Source organism: Apis cerana, linkage group LG6 (assembly GCF_029169275.1).
Source record: "Apis cerana isolate GH-2021 linkage group LG6, AcerK_1.0, whole genome shotgun sequence".
NCBI classification, from domain to species: domain Eukaryota; kingdom Metazoa; phylum Arthropoda; class Insecta; order Hymenoptera; family Apidae; genus Apis; species Apis cerana.
Genome location: NC_083857.1, coordinates 12,849,535 through 12,873,546, shown reverse-complemented (window position 1 = coordinate 12,873,546; position 24,012 = coordinate 12,849,535). Strand labels below are relative to the sequence as shown.

The following is a 24,012-nucleotide window of genomic DNA, read 5'->3' as shown; positions in this document are numbered from 1 at the left end:
AAGTGCGGCATCGATTTGAACGTGGATTATATATAACAGTAAAAGGTAGTACAAAAAAAAAATTAAAGATCATGTTACGCTTTCTTGAACTATATGTATGTAAAAGCTTGTTATAATACAAGTGACTCTATTGTACATAGTTCTATTACATGTTTGTAATGAGATTCCATTCTTTTTCAATTCATTTCTATTCCATTCGATTGAATTTCAACTTCCTTTAAAGTAAGTCGCCTTCAAAAGTTGATTGTGTTTTAGAAAAAGGATAATTTTTAAAATATGCAATAAATTTTTAAGAGAATATATTTATTTAAACAATTTATGCTCAATTTTTCTTACAACATATATTATAAAATTTTACGAAATATATTTAAAATTAAAAATTTTTAACCTTGTAAATTTCAAACTTTCAATCTTCTACATTTTCATAATCCGACTTGTTAATGTTATGTTTTCACGATTGCGGAACTAATCACGCGTATCGCATCATTCCAATGAAAGTTTCTCAAATAACATTCTTAACTTTTTCTAACTAACACTCACTGAATAATTATTCCACTAGTTATTACAATTGTATATTTCAGTTGTAAACAATCCAGCAGGTTTTCCTTATAGGTAAAACATAACCTTACGTATTCAATCTTAACATATAAAAAACCAAGGTGCTCAAATTTAGAAAGAATTTCTGTCTGTAATTAATAAAAACAGTGCAATTCGCAAAAAAGTTCTCAAATTATCTTCAAAAAAAATAAGAAATTGAACAGAAGATTTTTTTGCGAACCAACGAGATTTCACTACGGGTGCTTTATCTATCAACCAATCGCGTTTCCTGTCAAGAGCATTGAATATAAAAATATTGTTGTTAGGTAACAGCATTAATATTTTCGAGAAAAAAAAATGGAAGATATTTATATAAAAATATATAGATATTTAATCGTATGCCTTTTATGTTCGAGGAGAGAAGTATAAATGGGACAAGCTAAACGGTCACACAACCATGACTTTCTAGACGTTGTGACTTTTTGTCGGATAACCGGTCGCTGTTTATACTTCCGCCTACGCCATGGTTGAATTGTTTTTCTAACCAAAATTTAAAGTGCAGATTTATTTTTGCATAAAAATTTAGATTGAATTAAAAAAGTTCAAGCATATTTCTATGAATGATTTTGAAACTGATTTGATAGATGTTATTTGATTCGATTGAATAATTAAATTATTACATAAATATTTTTCTTATATAAATTGATGCAGAAATGTATAATTTTTTATTTGTATATTTTTATAAATTTAAAGATAAAAATTTAAGAGTAATGAAATTTTAAGAAAAATGAAATTTCCAAGCTTGCGATCTTTCGATACGGTGTATAACATCGATGATAGCATAATTTACAAGCTACATGACAGTGACATGCATCCACACTACCATTTAATGCATTCACTATGTTTTAAACCAAGTTAACACGTAGTTGTATGTATTTACATATTTGTTATTCTTACAGCATGCATATAAGAATAATCTAAAAAATTAAATAAAAAAAAATCTTATAACAGAAAGTAAAATAATCTAAAAATAAATGATTCAATAACATATTTATAAAGATTTTTCCAGGAAGAAAACTTTCAAAATCAATAAATACAACATTTTTACACAAAGTGTGTAAAAATGATTAATGATTTTCAACGGTTATCGTTCATGACACAAATTACAATTTCTTCATATTTCTTTTACATAGCTTTTATTCTTTTATTTTTAAATATTATTTTTTATATATACTAGAGATTTTTTGTTATTACTTTAATACAATTTTTTGAAATTCTTTTAAATTACATCATAATGCGTACATATTTAAGTATAAATTTAAATAATTTAATAATATAGAAGTATTGAATAATATTTCTTCGTGTAATTTTATAACCTTCATGCCTTTTTTAAAATCATCGTTATTGTTCATATTAATATAGATTTCGATGTCAATTTAAATTTCATACTCAGATATTATATAATTGATTTTTTTTATTATGATATATCGTTTCGTTTTATATTAAATCAAACTATACAAAGAAATCCGGAAATTGAGAGGAAGACTCATCGAGGTCGCCGATCGAGGTCGAGTTTTAGACGTTGTGACGTCTAATCGTACATGTGGATGATGTTGGCGATGTCGGTACCGTTGTTTTCTCATAAGATCCTGGAGAACGGGGATGTGAATAGTCGGAAGATCGGAATCTCGAGCTCTCTTTTGACGTGTATTGAGCAGCGCGCCTGTTTTCAACGGCCACTCACTCTCTCTACTTTTTTCTTTTCCTTTTTTTGATACATTTCAGAAACGTGTTAAACAGAAAGCTATGTATGATAACATTCGTTATCATTGGAATCTTTCTTCACGGTAAGTTTTATGGATGTATCTAAAACGATTTGAGGATTATAAGAATATAAAAAATATATTTTTTTTATTTAAAGTTAATTAATCAGATTTTCTACTATTAAAAAAAAAATTGTTCTAATCTTATTGTAATTGATGATCATTAATATTTTATTGTATGAATTATAAAAATAATGATTATGCGAAGATTATTAAAAAAAGATTTTAAGTTTATCTAATAAAAATAAAGAAATTAGATAAAAGATTTCAGTTTCATGTATATGCTGATTTATTAAATTATATTATCAGATATTTAAACAGGTTTCAAATAATCTATGAAACCTTATAATTGTAACATATAATGATTTTATTCCTTTACCTCCTAATATTCAGAAATTTTATGATTGTAATATTTTATCGAAACAAATATTTCTGTGTCTATAAATTTATTTATACTTATTATTAGTACGCAATTATAAATATTAATATTAATACTGATAACAAAATATTTATGATTTTATTTAGTAAAAAATAAAAACATTTTATTATCAAGAAAATCGTAATTTATTTTTATTTTTTCTCATTAGCTTTCGATTGCTTTGTTTTTTATACGGAATATTAAATGAATAACAATGTGAATGTAACAATTTATTTTCCATATTAAAAGTATAATTGTCAAAATATTTGAAAATCAGTTCACATTTATCACAAAATCTTAAACATAAATTTTATAAAATAATTATGAATAAAAATAGCAAATAGCAAGAAAGATAAATATAAATAAAAAAAGAATCAATACTATTTTAGAATATCACAAATTAAATATAAATATAGACAAAAAAAAAATAAAGAGAAAAAGATAAAGATAAAAATTCGAGAATCAACGCCATCTCTAGAGTGCCGCAAATGAAACATTTATAAAGAGAAAGAAAGCAAATTATAAGAAAAAGATAGAAATAGAACAAACATTTATCGAATTTACCTTTAACGCCATCTCTTAGCTATTAAAGACATTTTTTTAAAAATAGAAAGAAGTAGAGTTAAAATTAAAAACTAGCGCTATCTCTATATTGAAAATATATTTCTAAAAACCATCAAAAGATGGCGCTGATAGCCAAATCTGTTTCTATCTTTGTTCTATTATTTGCTGTCTCTATCTATATTTGTGTTTCATTTGCGGCACTCTAGAGATGGCGCTGATTTTCGAATTTTCTATCTTCGTCCTTTTCTTATAATTTTCTCTTCTTGTCTATATATGCTTTCAACGTATGATCACAATTAAGATATGGAATATGAATTAGATATTTTTACTATTTTTATTTTAAAATCACAATATGTTTTAATTTTTAATATAAAAAATATAGATATTACATTCTCGACTTTAATGCATTTCTAGGACAACAACCTCATAAAATATAGTTTGCAATTTGTTACGCATTTCTACATGTCGTATATCTATTTTATATAGAGGTTATCTGACTTACGTATCTTGATTTACGTCGATGTTTTTTTCTATAATGAAAAATGTATTAAATAAAACTTAAATGTTTCAAGGAAAATATATTTTGATATTGTTTTCTTAGAAATACATATAAAAATTTGTTTCATATTTAATTTTTTTAAAATGTTATATTTTAAAAAAATGGAAAAAAATATAAAAAAATGTATTAAATATAGATATAGAAATATATATAGAAATATAAAAATATATGTATATAAAATATATATATTATATTAGAAAATTTTGTAACTCTATTATCTATAATCGTATTAGAAATTTTATCTGAAAAAAATAAATTGAAAATAAAAGTAAAGAAATTAGATAAAAGATTTTAAAAAATATAAAATATATACACGTAAAAATAAACAAAAAATATATAAAATTTTATCTACTAAATCCTTGTTTTTTAGAAAATTAGAAAGATAGAAAATTTAAAGATTGAACATGTACATATAATTAAGAAGTAATGTAATTTGTGAAAGTTAAAAGTGAATTTTCAAATTCAATTTTTTCGAAAAATAATCTTTAAGCGAGGAAAATTTATTCTATATTTTTTGATTATTTTTACATGCTTTAATCAAATACAAAATAGCTAATTTTAATTTGTATTTGAAAAATTTTCTCATTTTATTTGTTTTACTCGAATCTTTTAAACGAAGCTTCAGATGAATAAATTTTATTTTATTTTCAATTTATTTTTTCACATAGATTCATCCCCTTCGATTGTATCATCGGTTACAGAATATCATATATAAAAATACAAAATACGTATAAAATATATATAAAAATAGGTAGACTTTTTGCACTTTTGCATATATTTTTACGACGATTTAAGATAATTTAGAATAGATATAAGATCAAATTATGCTGACAATTTCTGTCGTTGCGCAACTTGAAGGAAAGCAACAACTACTGCTTATCTTCTTCAAACCGAAGATATTTGACGATATTTGCAATTGAAATAGATTGCACGTAACTACCATAATAATAGGTTAATTGAAACGCGTAATAGCCAGTAGAATGGTTGATCAAAACGTATCGGCAGTTGACGAAATTTTATGATGAAGAACACGATCCTAATAGTAGTCTTTTACTCATGCTTGAAGCTTTTCGTGTGTTCTAGTGTGAGGTATAATAATTTAAAAAAAAAAAAAAAAGAAAAAATATTAGTATTTTTTTCAATTTACATTGAAAACGATTTAATATTTTGTTCCTTATTTTTTGCACACTTGAAATGTTTCAATTATTCTTCTCATCTTTTATACGAGTCATACAAAATTTTTTGGAATTTTAAAATTTATTTATTTATTTATTTTTTTAATAATTTTATCAAATATTCACCTTTTTCGTAGCTTATTGACCGATGATGCGAAAAATTCTACTCTTAAGTCAAGGATCGTTCTGCCGGAGCATTACGTAAAAGGTTTGTCAGCATTTCAACGAAATACTTTTTCTAGGAATTTATCCAGAGAAAATACATTTTTGATGTACAATTAACATACAACGTACATATAATGTTTCTATTGGCAATATTTTTATCATCATCTTTTCTGAAGTTTGCAACATTTTTTAAATAAGTCGATATCATTTTCACTTTTTCCATTTTCAAAATTGATATGAAATTATTCTAACAATAATAATATGACGAAATACGATATTATTGTAATTGAAATAACGTTGAAATACTGTAATTCATGTACATAATGTCGAATTATATATTAAATTATGAGGAATTTTTGTAAATCTTTCATTTACGAAAGTGCGAGATTTTTCATTATTTCCAAATATATATATATATACATTGCATGTCGGAGAAACAATTTCTTTGTGCACTTACAATTAGATAAATGATAAATTATATTTTAAAATCTGCATTCATTTTCATTTATATTGTAGAATTTCTCTCCTGCTGTGTATAATTGATCGAAACTTTCCCTCAGATATATTCTACAATATTTAAATTGCTTAATTCAATAGAGATATGCAACACGAATTCGATGAATCATTATAAATCGATGGTTCTCAATTTGTAGGTCGCGACCCATAAAGAGATTGCAAAATGTTCTTTAAGCGATCATTTTGTTTCTCATTTTTAATTAATATCGATTTTTAGCATTTATTTATTTATTTATTTTTTTATATAATTGTATGGATACGTATCGTGTAAAAAGATTACCTTATCTATTTCTTCTTTTCTTGATAACACAAGATTTCACACGTGTCCTCCTTTCATTTCTACACGCTCTTGACACCATAGCACGATAACTATAAAAAGCGAGCAAGTAACTGTCTTTAACGGAAACAAAAAAATCAAGTTTACAACTTTGAAAATATCTCTTCTATATTTTCTTTCTTAATTTTTTTTTCTTTTTTTTGATAATGAATGAATTATTTGAATCCCCATTTCAATATTTTATGTACATTTTATATCAATTAAATGTATCAAATTGCCTACTAAATCAAAAATATATCTTTAGAAAAACCCAATGGAAATGAAACGCGGACTTGAATCAAAGAATATATGTTTCATTAGAAAGATATAAATACAGATGTGTGAACACTTTTTGAACCAAAGCCAAAACCACTTTATCCATCATGTTCGTTTATAATATGTTTAAATATTATTAAAACCAATTATTTTGAATTACTTTCGATCGACGAACATTGAATGGAACACCTTGTATATATACAATTTTATATGATCTTACGTATAATTGTATCTTGGTGTATATAAATATGTATTAATGTATACAAAAATGTAAATGCAGAGATCAGACCTCCGTCAAAGCAAGGTTTGCCGGTGGTCGTGGATTTCAATATCTTCGTAGCTGATATTAATTCAATAAATGTGGAGGATATGGACTTCCGGTAAGTCATCGATCAATCGATCAATTATCACTTATTGTATCGCTTGGTCAATGAACGATTAGCGTTTAATTGTTTGTATAATACAATTTTCATAAAAAAAATAAAAATGTTATACATAAAATAGGGTGGATATGTTCGTTCGACAAAGTTGGATCGAATCTCGACTCGACATGCCGGATTATATTTTCGAGGAAGGTGACGATTACGTTACGTTACCCCCCGAATTCTTTGACAGTTTATGGCAACCGGATCCTTATTTTTTAAATGCAAAAGTCTCTGGTGAGTGATCATCGCGATATCAACGAATTTATCTATCGATTTATTTCTAACTTTTAACGCTGTTTCGAGATTTCATTTGAATCGATTAAGCTAAATTTTATCGTTAATGATTTCAATAATATAATGATAAGTATGATAAATAAATAATATTATAGTTAAAAAAAAATATATAAATTTTTAACGAGATCAAAAATTCGTTATCTTGGAATTGTTTTTGTTTTCTTATTCTCGTTCTTATTCCGATAATGATACTATATGTTTCGATTCTATGATAAATAAAAGTTTACAATATGACAAGATATACATACTTTCTAATATTTTATCGCAAATTTTCATTAATCATCTTTATTATCTATGCACGTGTTATATCTGACAATATATCGATAACAATCTTGATGTGAAAACTACATGTCATTGAAGGTGAGAGAGAGAAAAAAATAGTAATGTGAAAAGTAAGTGACATTGAAATGACCTTAATAACGTTTTTATTTTCGTAATGACTTTTCGGAAATAACCTATGATACGTAAGGATTTCAATCTCGAAACGGATATTTTCTTTAAATTTATAAATTGAATTAGATTAGAAACACTTTCTTCGTTTTCTTCTTTCAGAAATTGCTGCGTTGAATCACAAATTCTCCTCGGTAACGTTGTATAGGAATAAAACGGTGAAATATTCGGCACGAATGCATGCCATCATCGCATGCCAAATGGAATTTCAATTGTATCCGATGGACATTCAGATATGCCCTATCTACATAGAAAGTTGTAAGTTCAAAAGCAGAAAGGAATTACCGCATTATTTACATTCCGTAATTCTCACATTTTAACTAATTAACGCGATTAAAAGTTATCGATCCGTTCTGCAAAAATTTTAAACCCTAACGACTTATGAGATTATATACATTACATCGAATAGAGGTATAATGATAGATTGTTAAAGCAGATTGCAATTTATGATGGAAATTTCACAATGAGTAATGAAACATATACGTAATAATGGACATTATTTGTATTCTATTTGTATTCATGTAAATTGTTAAAGATTTGGAACATTTGTTTTTTAATCCAATCTTCTTATTAATTCGTTACATTTTTTTTTATTTTATTATTATATTCGCATGTTATTAATAATAATTGAAATTAATAAGTAGAATGATTGATGTATCCTATAAAGCTTTAAAATTTCAACCCATCAACTATCATTCATTTCTATCCAAAGTCATCAAACTCGAAAGAATCGAACTACATTAATTTGGAAAAAATTGCGTTACTCGCAATAGTTTCCTATCACGAACAGAAGTTACGTTTGAGATGGGGAACAGGTGCTGTCACGGTGAATCCAGAATTGAAACTTCTACAATACGACATCGGGAAACCTGTAGTTGCCGAAGAAACCGTCGATTATATGCTCGAAAAAAGTGGTATGATTTTTGTCTAATGACATTTTTTTAGATAAATGTATGTTCGATTAATTTGCAGGAAATTTCTCACGGTTGGTAGTTTTTTTCCGTTTTGAGAGGCAAATTGGTCATCATTTAATACAAACGTTTGCTCCATCCACGTTGGTAGTGATGTTATCTTGGTTCAGCTTTTGGTTGGGATTAGATGCGATTCCTGGTCGCGTGGCTCTTTTAGTGACCAGTATGCTGACCTTAGTTACTATGTTTACTGGTTTAAAAAGCGATATTCCTCCAGTTGCTTATGTGAAAGTAAGTTCTTTTATTAACATTTGAATATTTAATCCCTTTTATTGAATGCTTTCCCTTTTTTATATTTTTCCCTTAAATGACAAAACTTATGGATATTTATTTTAATATTTTATCTAAAAAAATGAAAGATTCAATAACAAGAATAATGAAACGGCTCGAAGAATCATAGCATATTTCAAAATATTTCTTTGCCTTTATTAATCATAAGATTATTTTATCGTATTACTATAAATTATTATTTATTATTTCTTTTATCTTTAGGCACTGGACGTTTGGATGGCAGGTTGTATGATGTTTGTATTTGCAGCTCTTGGGGAATTCGTAGTAGTCAAAGTACTCGATTTGCGATACCAGTTGGAATATGATTTGCAAACGTCGATAATGTCTCGACATTATTCAACAGTTCGTATGACAATTTTTTCATTATTCTTATAAAAATTATTAAAATTAGGATTAAATTTCATTTAATAGCAAAATAAAAATGCCCACGAAAGATTAATTATATATGCCATATAATTTAGAAATTATTATATAACATTTTTATTTTTATTTTTAAAATTTTATTTTATCTTCTTATCGTTATAATATTGTATACATATAAATTATTAGCATATTGATACTAATCTATAACAATTCTTAATTTCATATTTATTTAAAAAATTATGATCACAATATTTTTTTAATAATTTCTTTCAAATATCGATGTTCAAGTGATCTTACATATTATTTTGTTATATTTTTTTTTTTATATTTACCAAATTTTGTCAATTTTATCTTCAAATTAAAAAATTTTGAATATTTAGTTCATTTCATCTCTCATTATATCTTTTGGTCAAAAATTCTTAATTATTCAACATATATATATATGAGCATGCATATTGTTCAAAGTCAATACGGATATATTAATCAATCAAAAAATCTTATGAATTAATGATTAACAAAGAATTCAATGAAAACGTCACGTATTATATTATATTAGATAATATTATATTATTATTATTATATTAGATAAAATATAATAAGAAGAAAATATTAGATAAGATACAATAAGAAATTTATTGTACAAAAATAATTTTTTTTAATCAAAACATATTGTAAGTTTATCTTTTACTTTTTTTAAATTATCATTGCTTCTGTTTTCTTATATGTCTATTTATTTATTTATTTATTTATTTAATAATATCTGATAATGAAATTTGTTCAGCCAATAAGTATTCAAGAAAATTAAAAAATTATTGAATAAAAAAGATATTTTTTTTTGAAAAATTAGATGTCACAAAAAATATTAAAAAAAAAAGGCTTTGCATAAATTAAATAAAATTTAATATCTCTCTAACATTGGTAAGTTTCTGAAAAATTTCTCGTATTTTAGATTATCATATATCATTACATTCAATATATATTTATCATTCAAATATAATGCATGCAAAGATTAAATATAATATATTATTCGTATAAAGACATCTATCAATAATTTTTTTGCTGTATTATATTTTCAAATGCCAAGAGTATCTTTTATTAATTTTTGTTAAATTTATTTTAATATTTATTTAATTAAATTAACTATTAAACAAATTACGAAATTCTAAATACGTAAAAGAATTGAAAATAATTTTGTAAATAAAAAATTTATTGTTATTATTCTAAAAATATAGATAAAAATTTCAATAAATTACTAATTACCTTTTATTAATTTATAATTTATAAATAATAATTTGTATTAGATATTGTATTTTATATTAATTATTATATATAATTGTATTTTATATTAGACATATACCAAAACTAATTAATTATAATAATATAGTATATAGTCAATTTAAATAAAAAATTCAAAATTAAATAAAAAAATAATAAAAAATTCAAATATCGCATTATTTTTAGCGTGCAATTGTTATCGAAAAAGGGCAAAGCATCTGGAATTATGATTCAACATATATACCAAAAGTAAAAAATAAAAAAGCTGGTAGTAAGCACCTTCTACAAAGTGCATGGTTAGATCCTGAATATCCAATGATACGTGTACACAAAACACAATCACAAACAATAGATATTTATAGCAGAATAAGTTTTCCTATATTATTTATGTTATTCATCATTTTATATTGGCCGATACTTTTACTTAAAAAAGCAATGTAAAATTATAAAATATATATAATAAATAAGAACATATAAATTATTTATTAATAAAACTATCATGTTGTATGGAATTTTTTATAATTGTAATATCTTCAAACAAAAGACTCTATTAAAATATTATATTTATAATTAAAATATATGAATATATAATATTATAATTAAAATATATGAATAATTTAAATTATATATAAAAATATATAATATATTTTTATGTATAGTTAATTTAATATATTAAATGAAAATAAATAAAATAAATATTATTAATTATATAATAATTAATTTATTCTAGTTCACATATTATTATAAAAAAAACTATACATAAATTATACAAGTATATAAAATATTTATATACATATATTTATATTCATATAATATTTATATGACATAATCTATTTTCTTATAATATATATTTTTATAATTATCTCATATTGTATATTTTAATTATTTTCTATTTCTTCTATCAAAGATTTTTCAAATTTTTTGTCGATTTCTATTATATCTGTTTCAGAAACAATTTTTTCAGCTTTATAAATTCCAACTTTTTTTAAATAACTCATTGTATATTGATTGAAATCACATCTGTAATAATAATAATAAAAAAATATTAGAAATTATTAAACAATTAATTTAGATTAATTATATTAATTGATTATAAAATTATATATTAATTAAAATTATACTATTACATTTTACTTAGATCATCATATTTCTTTTGCATATTTTTTTGCAACATCAACAATATTGGCATTTGAAGCGCTGCATTTATCCTTGGTCCATGTTTGGTCAATATCGTTTCTATCCAAACAAGATAAAAATGTACATGTCTAGTAAATTCCAGTTCTGATGCTATAAATTTCAATATTTTCTCAATATAAATATCAGGTAAATTTGTCACAGTTAAATCAACTGAAATAAAAAAAAATAATGAATTGTATACATATGTATTAAATATATTATACATATAATATATTGAATATATTAATATATTATAATAAATTATATATATTATAATAATATATTATAAATGACATATTAATAAACTGTTATTAACTTACTATCTGAACACAGAACATTTTCTATAACATATTTTATTAATGATCTTTCATTCAACTTCAAAGCCATCATTAATGCTGGAAAAATTTTTTAATAACATTCTTTTTATTGAAAAAATTAAAAAATTATATATAAATTATAAACCTTTTGCATATTGCATTTCATTTAAAGTTTTTTTCACAGTTTCTGGTGTAATTCCTAATTCCAAATGAAATGGATCAAATGTCAATCCAATGTCTAACGAATATAATAATAATCCTTCTGTTGTTGCCGCAGCCCAAGCTTGACCTGTATAAAAGAAAAAAACAAAATTAAAATTAAAATTAGAATTATTTATTGTAATAATTATTTAAAATAAAATAGAAAATAAATTTAACCTGTTGGAGAAAATTGTAAACTGTATACTCTAACTTCTGGTTTTATATTTCTACTAGCCATATCTCCACTTCTAACACCTGGTAATCGTATCTTTACATTTCCTCCTTCATATTCATCACGTTCTTCCACTAATGCCAGATTTCCAAATTCTGTTAGATTTCGTCTATTTATAATATCCTATTAAAAATAAAATTTTACTGAAAAAATAATACTATTCCCCATTATAAAAATATTATAAAAATATCATAAAATTAATATAAAAAGTTACATCAACTGCATCTAATGATCTATTTTGTGTTATAATAAATTTTTTTACAAGTATATATTCTTGTACATTATAAATGCATATATTTTTGGATTGTCCTCCAGCTAATATACATGTACCATCAGCTGAATAGCAAAGAACCGAAAAAGCTCTAAAAATTTGATTTTAATTTTTATTATATTTATATTATTTTTATGTTATTATATATAATAATATTTTATACTTGTTCTTATAAAAATACTGACTTGCCCTTAAGACTTTTTTTAGCAGTAATAAGATCAGTATCAGATCTTCCACTGCCTAGATCATTTCTTCCTTCAATACTACCAATTTGTACTGCTGTTTTACAATGAAAAAATGAAATTTGTCCATCTAAAGTAGCAACTGCTACTTCTTCACCATTTGGTTTATATGTAACAAATAAACCATCAGCAGTTAATTGTAATGTTTCATGAACAGAACCATTTTCAATCGCATTCCATATTTTTAAAGTTTTGTCCCAAGATACAGATACTAATTCAGTGCTTGCAACATTTGGATTAAATGCCAAACTAGCAACTGGACCTTCATGTCCACTTAATATCTAAAAATAATAAAAAATATTCAAGTACAATAATTTTTAAAATATTAATATTTTAAGAATTCAATGTAAACATTTATTTGAGATAACAATAATAAAAAATAATTTGAAAAATTTTAAAAAATTGCAAAATTTTATTTTGATTTCATATTTTCTCTTTTTCATTTTGATTAAAAATTTTTTAAAATATATAAAAGAATATTATTTAAAATTGAATTTATATAAAAACATTAATATTCAATGTAAAATTGTACCTCTAAAAGTGTACCCAATTTAATACTCCATAAATAAATTTCAAAAAAATCTTGACCTCCAGCTGCAAGAAACTCATCATTTGAGTCTAAAGCAATGCAGGAAAATTGTACCGGTCGTGGCGAAGTAAGAGTTCGAAAATTCCTATATCTTGCTAAATCATATGCTCTAACAGTGCCATCAAGAGATCCAGAAACAATAAATTTTCTATTATGACTAAATATCACTCCTGTTATTGTAGATGTATGTTCTTGAAATGTAATAGAACAAAATCCATTCATTGTATTCCATAATTTAACTTTTCCATCATCGCCTCCAGTAACTATGTATTGACCATCAGGACTGTATGCTAAACAGTTCATATTGTTACTGTGACCTTGTTGTTTCATAGCATAAGTTTCACTTTGCCACTCCCATACTAATAATTGACCAGCTGAAGAACATCCTAAAGCTATCCAATCACCAGTTGAATTTATGGCAATAGATGTAATACATTGATTTGAAATACTGAAAAATAACAAAAATTATTAAAAATAAATTATATTAATATTAAAACAATAATGATAAATCGAGATATGATTATACCTTAAAGAATGTATCATATTTACATCAGGCATTTCATATAAATAAAATGAACCATTACTAAATCCTACGACTAGAATATTAGTTTGCTGATGATATGCAGCTGCAGTGAGTATTATTTTTTTTTTCTCATGCTTTTGAACTTCATTACTTAAATAATGACGACATAATTTAGTATAACGTAATTGCTTAATTCCTGTTTCATTTTCAGTGTCCTTTACATCTAGTTCAGATGAATTTTCTAAAATATATATTATATTATATATTTCACGACATTTTTATTATTATCGTATGTATAATATAAAATTATAAAAAAAAAATTACGCGATTGCTCTAAATTATATTCATAAGCTTTCACTTGTTTATCTGTCTTTTCTTTAGCCTTTTCAACAGTAATATCATCTTCTTCATCACTATCTGTTTTCTTGTTTTTCTTAAATGGTGGTGATTCTAATGGCATTAAATCTTCTGGATCAATTGTACATTCCCAAATACATAGTTGTCCATTTCTTTATAATATATTATATTATACTATAATAAAATGTTTTTTTAAAAATTAGATTCAAATTACATACCTGCTAATTGTAGTCAAATCATAATTTCTTTTTTCAAAAAAACATGTTACAATTTCATCAGAATGACCACCAAGATTAATATATCTAAAATTTTCATATTTTTCTAAACTATAAATTTTGGTAGCCATATCTTTAGAAGCAACAGCTAATAATTTTGAATCATAAGACCAATTAATGAAAGTTGTGTCATCCATAGCTGCATGGAATACACGTTCCATAATAAATGGATTATATTCACCTGTTTGCAAACCAGGTGCATTAAAAATAAATACTGAAAAAATAATCATAATTCATTTTCTTGATAAAAAATTTAACTTAATAAAAAAATTTAATTATATATTAATTATATATAAATAATTATAAAAATATACCATTATTTTCCTTGCATACTGCAAAATGTTTACCATTTGGAGAAAACTTTACACATCTAACACGTCGTTTAAATCTATATTTATGTATTATCATTTTACTAATCATACTAATTATATGAGCTTCGCCCTCTATAAAAAAATTAGTTAAATAAAATTGTATTGAAATTTTAAGATTAATTTCTAAATAAATAAAATATATAAAAATTGTACCTTCATTAATTACAATTAATATTGATCCATTAGGTGATAAATCTATGTTTATATAATTATATCGACTTTCTATAGGTAAAGTATTTGACTTATTACTGAAAATATTTATAAAATTATTTTATTTATAATTATATTATTAATATTATATTATAAATTATAATATTTTATTTATTTTATATTTATATAAAATTGAAATATTATATAATAATATGATTTAAAAATTGATTAAATGATTAAAAATGGCACAAAAATTTTTGAATAAATATTATACTTACTTTTTTAAGTCATATATTGTTATTCGATTTCCTACAGGACTAATAACTGATGATCCATCTGGAGTAAATATTAAATCTCCTTTACGATAAACTGCACCAAGTAGATTACTAAACTATAAAAAAAAGTATAATTAAAAATATATATTTTGTCAATTTTCAATATTATTAATTTAAATATATATTGTAATATAATTATATATAATATATATATATAAATATATATATATTTTATATATATAATTATATTATAATTATATATATATATATATATATATATATATATATATATATATATAAAATTGTTTTTCAGATTTTAATAGATTTTTGTTATTTTGAATTTAGATAAAAATATATAATTTTATTTTAAAAAATTTTTGAAAACTAGTACTACATTCTATATTAAATATAGTGTTATTAAAAAGTAGACCTAGGTTAGGAATATATTAAATAATTTTAACAATTCCTATATATTTAAAACATTTATTTGAATAATTATTGTTTTATAAATCACAAATACATTTTTTTTTACCTTATATGCAAATTTCATGATGCTTTAAAATATATAATTTTTATTAATTCTTTAACAATCACGTTTAATATCACATTTGAATTAAGTATACTATAGCTACAGCCATTGCATATGACTTCCGTTCAATGAATCCAATCATGTATAATAATTAAGGCGTTGGCTCAAAATTTCAAAAACTTTTTATTAAATTTATATAAAATATAAATATTAAATTCATATAAAATAATATGATAATAACTAAATATAGAATAATTACAATTAAATTATTAGTATTGTTTTATACATATTCAAAAGATTATTAATAATATCAATAATTATAATTCTCATATTTTATATAAATTTAATTTTTTATGTATTTAATAAAAATTTTAATTTAAAAGTTTATATATAATAAAAAGTGTATTATTATGAAACGAATTAGATTAAAATTTCATTCAAAATAAAACATATGTATCAAATTTCATGTACAAATACAAAATTTTATCCAAGTTTTTATAATTTTATCTCTAAAATTATCGAAAGAATATCTATATTTCATATTATAAACATATTAAAAAATCATTACAATTTTATTTAATTAATTCTTTTTCATCGAAAATACAACTGACTACATCTTTGTTTAAATTTAGTCACGTGTTGAAATGAATTTTAATAAAATAACCTCAAAGTTCATTATAAATTTTTTATATCTTTTTTTAACAACTTTAAATGATAAATGAGATTTCCAAAGTAATATTCAATATATTTCTAGATAAATTTAAGCAATAGAAATGATTATAAAACATAAATAAATACAGGAAACGCGTGTCACGCGCTCCAAAGAGCAAAAGCTTGCGCAATAGGCGTGCGCGATGATCGAATAGAGAGTCTATAGCGCGACTGACGTCAGATATAAAAGATGAAAGACGGCACAGGATTCGCTTGCAACGCTGTAGTCCGCAGTCGCGAACCAATGGCAAGAGAATAGACATTACCAAGCTTCAGCAGCCTCTTCTTCTCTCACTCGTCACTCGTCACATGACCCGCACTCCTGCACGATAAGCCATATTTGACAGTGGCACTAGTTTAGCGAAGTGAGTGCGTGAAGATCGCTCTTCATCCGACGTTCGCGTTTCGACAACCTGTAAATACTCGTGATCGATTTGACCTACGAGTCTTGAACACATCACAATGTCCGACGAAGATCATCCTATTTATGCGCCCTTCTTTGGAGTAATGGGCGCTGCCTCAGCCATTATATTTTCTGGTGAGTTTCAGTTGTTTAAATTTGGTCTGGATGTTTGACCAAAAAGAGCGCGAATGCAAGAATTTACAATTTGTAAAATAAAAGACAATACAATTATCGAAAAAATAATCCTTAAAAATATATTATAACATTGGCAGTTCTATCATATACACGCCATTTTCTTTGCTACAAATGGCATAAAGTATGGAAAAATAAAATAAATGTTGAAGATTAATCAATTTATGCAATCAATGTCTTGATGAACATTTATATTCGTTGATTATTCATATAAATTTTATTCTATTCTTTATTCATCATCAACTAACTATATTTTAACAATTAATAAGAATAAATACCTATTTTCATGTTCTCGTAAATTTATTTTGGTATGTTTTATTGTTGTCAAATCTGTCACCCGGTGATATATAATATAGTACGCCCAATACAGGTGTGTCCAAATCCGAAGTACTGAAGATATCAAGGATAGAGATTCAATTTTGAAGCGCCATTTTTTTAGGCACACAGATCTAGGATTTCGTAATGTTCCGTAAATGCAGTCCAACCAATTTAATTTTACATTACGAGAGAAACATTCATGCGCCGCGTTTGAGGACTGAGATATTGGCTGTTATTTCGTAATGCTGACCTCGTTGGATAGTTTTTGAATAAAAGTCTGTATGTATCGGTTCATGGGCGCGGGAGGTAGCTAATACAGATTTACGGAAATCAATGGAAGATTCCGCCAGATGCAATTATCGATATTACGTCTATCAATTTCAATTTTAAATTGATTTTTTAATTCTTTTTATGTCCTCTTATGATGGCAAGAAAGAATGTTCAAGACAAGCAAACTTAAACTTTGAAGTATCGTCGGCGAGTCCCTATCAAGGAAATCAATACGAATCCCTTTTCCCGTGTGCGCCAGTCTTGAATGGACGATACATACAAGAAAAATCTGATAATTTGCGAAGTTTGGAATGCATGAAAAATCTTGATTCATATCCATATAAAACCTAGAAATTAAATATTTCGTGGTTATATTGTCTTTATTTTGTGTGTGTGTGTGTGTACACATTGCTGATGTATATATATAAATATGCGCGCACGCGCGCGCACACACACACAAAATATACATACATATATAATAAATACTTTCTTAACTTATTTAAAACGTAAATCAAATTGATCAAATCATAAAAATTAAAAGAAAAAAAAATTATCTACTTGTGCCACGCCCCCTACTCGCGGGATGGGACTTACATGATTATCATGTGACTGCCAACGTGAGAATCATGTGACTACGATTTTCACTCACGAAGAAATTATTTGTCATGGCATTACCTGAAATTTTATATATTTTTTCCAATTCTGAAATTTTAAGAAATATCTATAAAATTGTAATATCAATATCATAGAATTGACCGTCTATGATCTTTTAATTAAAAATCAATATTAAACAAAATCGATAGTTCTTGATGAAAAAATAATTTCAATGCAAGATTTGTCAAATCTTTAATAATTAAAGATAGAAAAAATAATTTCAATAATAATAATTATTATCTTAATAATTATAATTTATTATTGTATAATTATAATTATCAAGATATAAAATGTTTATTTTATGTTCATTTTATAAAATGTATATTTTATTTAAATGGAGTTTTATAAAAATTTAAACTTAAAAATTTTATAAAATATAAACTTAATAAAACTTTTGTATATCTACATACATTTAGATATTATAATTGTTGAACAATATATATAAAAAAATTCATATCATATATAATTGTAGATCTAATTATGAAATAATTGTTTATGTAATTGATAAATAGAGATGAATGAAATTAAATAAAATATCATATTTGTTTTATTTTCAGCTTTAGGAGCAGCATACGGCACAGCAAAGTCAGGTACAGGAATTGCAGCCATGTCTGTTATGAGGCCAGAACTTATCATGAAATCAATTATTCCTGTTGTTATGGCTGGTATCATTGCCATTTATGGTCTTGTAGTAGCTGTTTTAATTGCTGGTGGTCTAGAAGAACCTAAAGGATATACTTTATTCAAGTATGTTGTATACTTATTCATAATTCTTTTAGAATAGTTTAAGTCAAATCAATAGAAATATAATAATTAATATGTATACAAAAAAAGTTTAAATTTGTCCTTTATATATATATAATATTGTATATATATTTGAAATCTAAATTATTGTCACATTGATTTTTTATTTATTACTGTTTCTATTATTTATTATATATTTTATATTCAAAATATATATATATATATAATTCAAAAAAAAGTTATTAAGATTATATCAATATCATTTTGTGGATATTAAAAATTTAATAATTTTGAATTAACTTTAAATAATTTAATCATTTAAGTATTTCAATTGTTTATTTTTTCATATTGAAAAAAATTCAATTTTATTTCAGATCATTTCATTAATTATTCTAAAAATCTATTGATATTTTTATTTAACCAACTTATGGCTTAACTTAATTTTAATTTTTTTTTTGCTTTGTTAAACATATATTAAATGTATATAATCAACTATTATTTTTTTCTTTCCATAATTAACAAATAATTTTTGGTCTTTTTATTAGGGGTTTTGTACATCTGGGTGCTGGTTTAGCCGTAGGTTTTTCTGGTTTAGCTGCTGGATTTGCTATTGGTATTGTTGGTGATGCAGGTGTAAGAGGTACCGCACAACAACCTCGCCTGTTTGTCGGTATGATCTTGATTCTAATCTTCGCAGAAGTATTGGGTCTCTATGGTCTCATCGTTGCCATCTACTTGTATACCAAGTAAAACAATTTTAGTAGCAGGAATGCAAGACTCGTCGCCTGCAACCAACAACGTTCCCCGACTCTTAAAATATTACGACTTGTTTCGAGATTTTACTTAAACACATTTTTTCCATGCATACTCACATTGATTCATCTAAGCATCCTTCTGTAATACTGTATTCAAGTTGATATTAGAATCCAAGCATTTAATAAGTACATATTCATTACATAAATGACATAATTGTTGATAAATATTGCAAACAAGTAACAAGAGTGCTGAAAATCTAATTAATTGAGTAAACATTTTGAATTGAAAACAAATAATTCTCTCTCTCAGTCTTGCATGAAGAGGATGTATGTACAGAAAAGCAACAGGCGACAGGGAGTTATACTAAAAAAAGACCTTAAATATCCCATGTCGAACATTTCTCTTTCACTGTATAGTAATCATTTGTAGTGTAGTTTGACATTGAATTATCAATTAAGATAATCGGCTCTACTGAGTGTATAAAAGAAAAAACTGTTAATGATAAAAGAATATTTAGCACAATTATATATATTAAATGAGATTGAAGTGACAGTATACAGATTGCAAATGAACGTCTTTTATGACAAAAATATATGAAATTGTAATATCTGAATTAGAAAGTGAAAAGAATACGCAAGATTGCGCGTAAGAAACAGCATAATATGTGATGGTTGTACAAACTTTATCTTAAACAGAAAAAGAACATAGACATTGTACAATCGAAACTACAAGACACAAAGTATAGTATGTGGAATGAAGTTTTAGGGAAAAAAATGAAATGAATGTGAGTAGATAATGGACAGATACATGATAGTATTAAGTCAATTCAGAAACTGCTGGACGTATCAGGAATTTGCACTTATTATAGGTAGCAATGTATGTATGATTTACAAAATAATTTTGGGTGACTGCAAAGGCCAGCAATTTCCCTCTTTCAGCTAAACATGCTTATATCACATTTCATTAGATATATATATATGCATAAATATATATGTTAATGAAGTGACAAGTATGTTGATGCAACACAAAAAAATAATTCCATACGTTCCAGCAGATGTATGACTACCTAAGAAAAGGAGTTACGAGATAATAATGGTGAAAAAAAATAATTTGTACATTCCATAATAAGTTTGTTCAGTACAGGCGAGCGGGCGCTTATAATGGCGCAACAAATGTAAATTTTTTGGGTAAAAAAAAAAAAAGAAAAAATTAATTACTTTACATTTCTTTCAGGACGAAGTTTTTAAATAAATATAATTATGAAGTTATTTAATATAAATGAAATTATTTTGGTAAGTTCACTGTCATGGGAGCTGGCAATGAACTTCTCATTCATCATGGCCTTTTAATTGGCCATTATCTCTCTTTATAATAAATATGTATCATCTCATAGTCGAGGACAAGAATTTATTGCGCCCGCTTGTTAAAATTTTATTGACTGCGCAGTATTTTCTATCTAAAACACAATAAAGCTCAACGTGTAGGCGCATTTCCGGGAGAGAATAAATATATAAACACTCAATGTTTAAAAATGTTTTAGCTTGCAACAATAATGCATCAAAAAATGAGAATTCCTTTAAATTTATCTAATCGAAAAAAAGAAACAAGAAATAGAATGAGTTTATGCTTCAATGTATCTTTTCATCGTTTATAATCCTCGCTTGAAAATGCACCTATATTAAATTACATTAAAAAAAGATTTTCTCATCAAATAGTTATTAGAAATTGAATTTTTAACAACGATGATACAAAGAAATGGAATAAAAACAGCATAATGGAAATAGAAGAAAAATTGAAAATCTTTTGAAAAATTCGTAATTATAACGTATAACACAAGTGAAATACAAATGCGAGCCGGGGAGCGGTGGTGGTGACTTTCCGCAACGAAGGAAAAAACGAAAAAAAGAGAGTTACAGAGAGCATAAAAATGATTTTCACTTCACATTCGATAAAATGCAAAACAGCACATGAGTATATTATGCCAATTACCTCTGTTCCTCCTTTTTCCTATCTTCCTAGATTCCTATTTCTCTAGTAGTAATAATTTAAAAAAAAATTTGCTATAATTATAAACTATGTCCGTATAATGTATATATCACTCGCCATGCTTTACAGAATACAATTAAAATTTTTTAGACTAGATTAGGTTAGGTATTATAGGATACCAAAACCTTTTGTAGTTGTGAGTGAACGTAAAATCGATATGCAAATAAGCATGTATGTGTGTGTTACGTGTGTATAGTAAAGAAAGGAAGACCGATGAATGTTAGTACGTGTGAAGAAGAATGAATGAAGAGCAAAAAATAAAAAAAAAAAATAAAAATAAACGAAAAAGCACTGGCAGATGGAGGAAAGATAACCGCCGCCGCCGCTGCCCCCAACGTACTATCTTCCAGTGTTATTAAAAAAAATAGTCTCATTGTTGAGCGCAAAAAAGTGATACTGATCAATAATAATTATTTATGTTATAATTCGTCCTCGATGTTACAGAAAGAAACCGTGTTTAATAAAAATTTAATTTGGACAAACAGTATCAGTACTCACTTATATCATCGAAAATTTACCTAGCTGTATACATACACTATATTATTAGCGATAAGAACAATTAAACGCATGATGTTGATAATCCATTTTTTTATCACTGCCATTCAATTTAAAGAACCATGCTTTCTATATTGCATCATTGGTACCTATACGTCTCATTGTAACATTCGATGTTTTACGTGTTCGAAAAAAAAAAATATAAAATGAGATAAAACAAAATTTGTGTACAAAAGTAATTGGACAAAAAAGAATCATGAAAAAAAAGAAAATTTTTATTAATTCGTCAAATATTTCTTTTAACTTTTTAAATAATATTAGTCAGATACTATTTCAATATATTTGTTCGGTACTTGTAAATATATAATTATTGTTTGCGTAATATGTTTAGTAAACATAGAAAATTAAATTAACATTGAACGAAAATTGTTCTTGAAACCGCATATAAAGGAAAATGCAAATTTATTATGTAACCGAACTTGTTCCATAGATAGAAAATTTTATCTGCGCGTTTAAATATATATGTATATTTACATCCCTTCACATGTTCACATACCTACACATGCGTATATACATATATCCGTACATATACGCATATATGATGCATAGCCAAAGTAAAATCAGGTCATTCGCGAAAATAAATTGATATCCGATTTACTTTGATTTAAAATAGTACCATTGTTAACCACAATATCAGAGTTTGTTAGAGAATTGTTAAATGAATCGAGAGTAATAGTAAATATTACTTTAACGATTTATCTTTATTAAAGTTTGTGTAAATATCTTTAAAAAAATATATCAAGATGGAGTCTGATTAATTTATTTTATATTATATTTCAGTGATAATATATATTTTAGTTTATTTGGTACTAAAAAAATCACAAAATTGAATTATAATGACATAAGAGACCGTTCGCGCGCGTAAAAAAAAATAGATTATTGCACATATTACTTTTTAAATATATCTATATTGTGTTTCATTTGACAAAATGTTTTGCATCATGCTATAAAATGCATATGCACAATTTGAAAAATGCTGACACAAATTAGATTTTATTAGATTTTATATCTGCTAACGCGTATATACTTTGTTGTATTTATTTAGCAAGTTATTCGTTATTTTTTTACGAAATGTAAACTAGATTATTGACTGCCCCCTAATGCGAAAATGAAATTCGCACAAAAACTAACATCTAGAAAGCATTGAAATCCTATTATCGATTTCATGACAAAAGTATATTTTAAAAGGATCATTAAAATAAACAATTGTTAAGGTAAGATCAACAAATAATGTTTCGAACATATTCGAGATAATTTTTTATGATACGACAAAAGCATTATATATGTATATTGTTTATATATATAAGACTAATGGCAGTTGATAATATATAATACAATAGTTTAATGTAAATTATTTAATGTAATTATTAGTAAAATAGAAAAAAATGTAGAAAATCGTAGAAAAACAAAGAAAAATATCTTTACGTATTTAGATTT

At 24.7% G+C, this 24,012-nt stretch overlaps 3 protein-coding genes and 1 long non-coding RNA gene across 5 annotated transcripts; 2 read left to right on the top strand and 2 right to left on the bottom strand.

The window, feature by feature from the left end:
- Window positions 1-286: 286 nt before the first annotated feature.
- On the bottom strand, window positions 287-6,665 carry LOC133666287 (uncharacterized). The gene is made up of 2 exons (XR_009830238.1): window positions 6,038-6,665; window positions 287-2,403 (listed from the first exon to the last, which is right to left on the bottom strand). It is a non-coding gene; the product is annotated as an uncharacterized LOC133666287 (long non-coding RNA).
- Window positions 4,844-10,915, top strand: LOC107994093 (glycine receptor subunit alpha-2). 2 transcript variants are annotated; one of them, XM_017050855.3, is made up of 9 exons: window positions 4,844-4,990; window positions 5,214-5,284; window positions 6,630-6,729; window positions 6,854-7,008; window positions 7,621-7,776; window positions 8,334-8,432; window positions 8,491-8,720; window positions 8,982-9,122; window positions 10,605-10,915. In XM_017050855.3, the coding sequence occupies exons 1-9, from the start codon at window positions 4,920-4,922 to the stop codon at window positions 10,857-10,859; spliced, it is 1,278 nt and encodes a 425-aa protein (XP_016906344.1). In that variant the 5' UTR covers window positions 4,844-4,919; the 3' UTR covers window positions 10,860-10,915. The 2 variants fall into 2 exon arrangements, with proteins under 2 accessions (XP_016906344.1, XP_016906343.1); XM_017050854.3 differs by having other exon boundaries at window positions 8,292-8,432.
- A 204-nt stretch (window positions 10,916-11,119) lies between these two features.
- LOC107994073 (periodic tryptophan protein 2 homolog) lies at window positions 11,120-16,060 on the bottom strand. Its single transcript, XM_062076401.1, has 15 exons — window positions 15,930-16,060; window positions 15,401-15,513; window positions 15,126-15,220; window positions 14,916-15,044; window positions 14,545-14,815; window positions 14,294-14,478; window positions 13,973-14,210; window positions 13,390-13,894; window positions 12,801-13,138; window positions 12,559-12,706; window positions 12,290-12,467; window positions 12,057-12,200; window positions 11,915-11,989; window positions 11,546-11,765; window positions 11,120-11,438 (listed from the first exon to the last, which is right to left on the bottom strand). The coding sequence occupies exons 1-15, from the start codon at window positions 15,945-15,947 to the stop codon at window positions 11,297-11,299; spliced, it is 2,799 nt and encodes a 932-aa protein (XP_061932385.1). The 5' UTR covers window positions 15,948-16,060; the 3' UTR covers window positions 11,120-11,296.
- Window positions 15,948-22,504, top strand: LOC107994136 (V-type proton ATPase 16 kDa proteolipid subunit c). Its single transcript, XM_017050904.2, has 3 exons — window positions 15,948-17,175; window positions 19,032-19,221; window positions 19,764-22,504. Exons 1-3 carry the CDS (start codon window positions 17,100-17,102, stop codon window positions 19,966-19,968), a joined length of 471 nt encoding a protein of 156 aa, XP_016906393.1. The 5' UTR covers window positions 15,948-17,099; the 3' UTR covers window positions 19,969-22,504.
- Window positions 22,505-24,012: the final 1,508 nt, after the last annotated feature.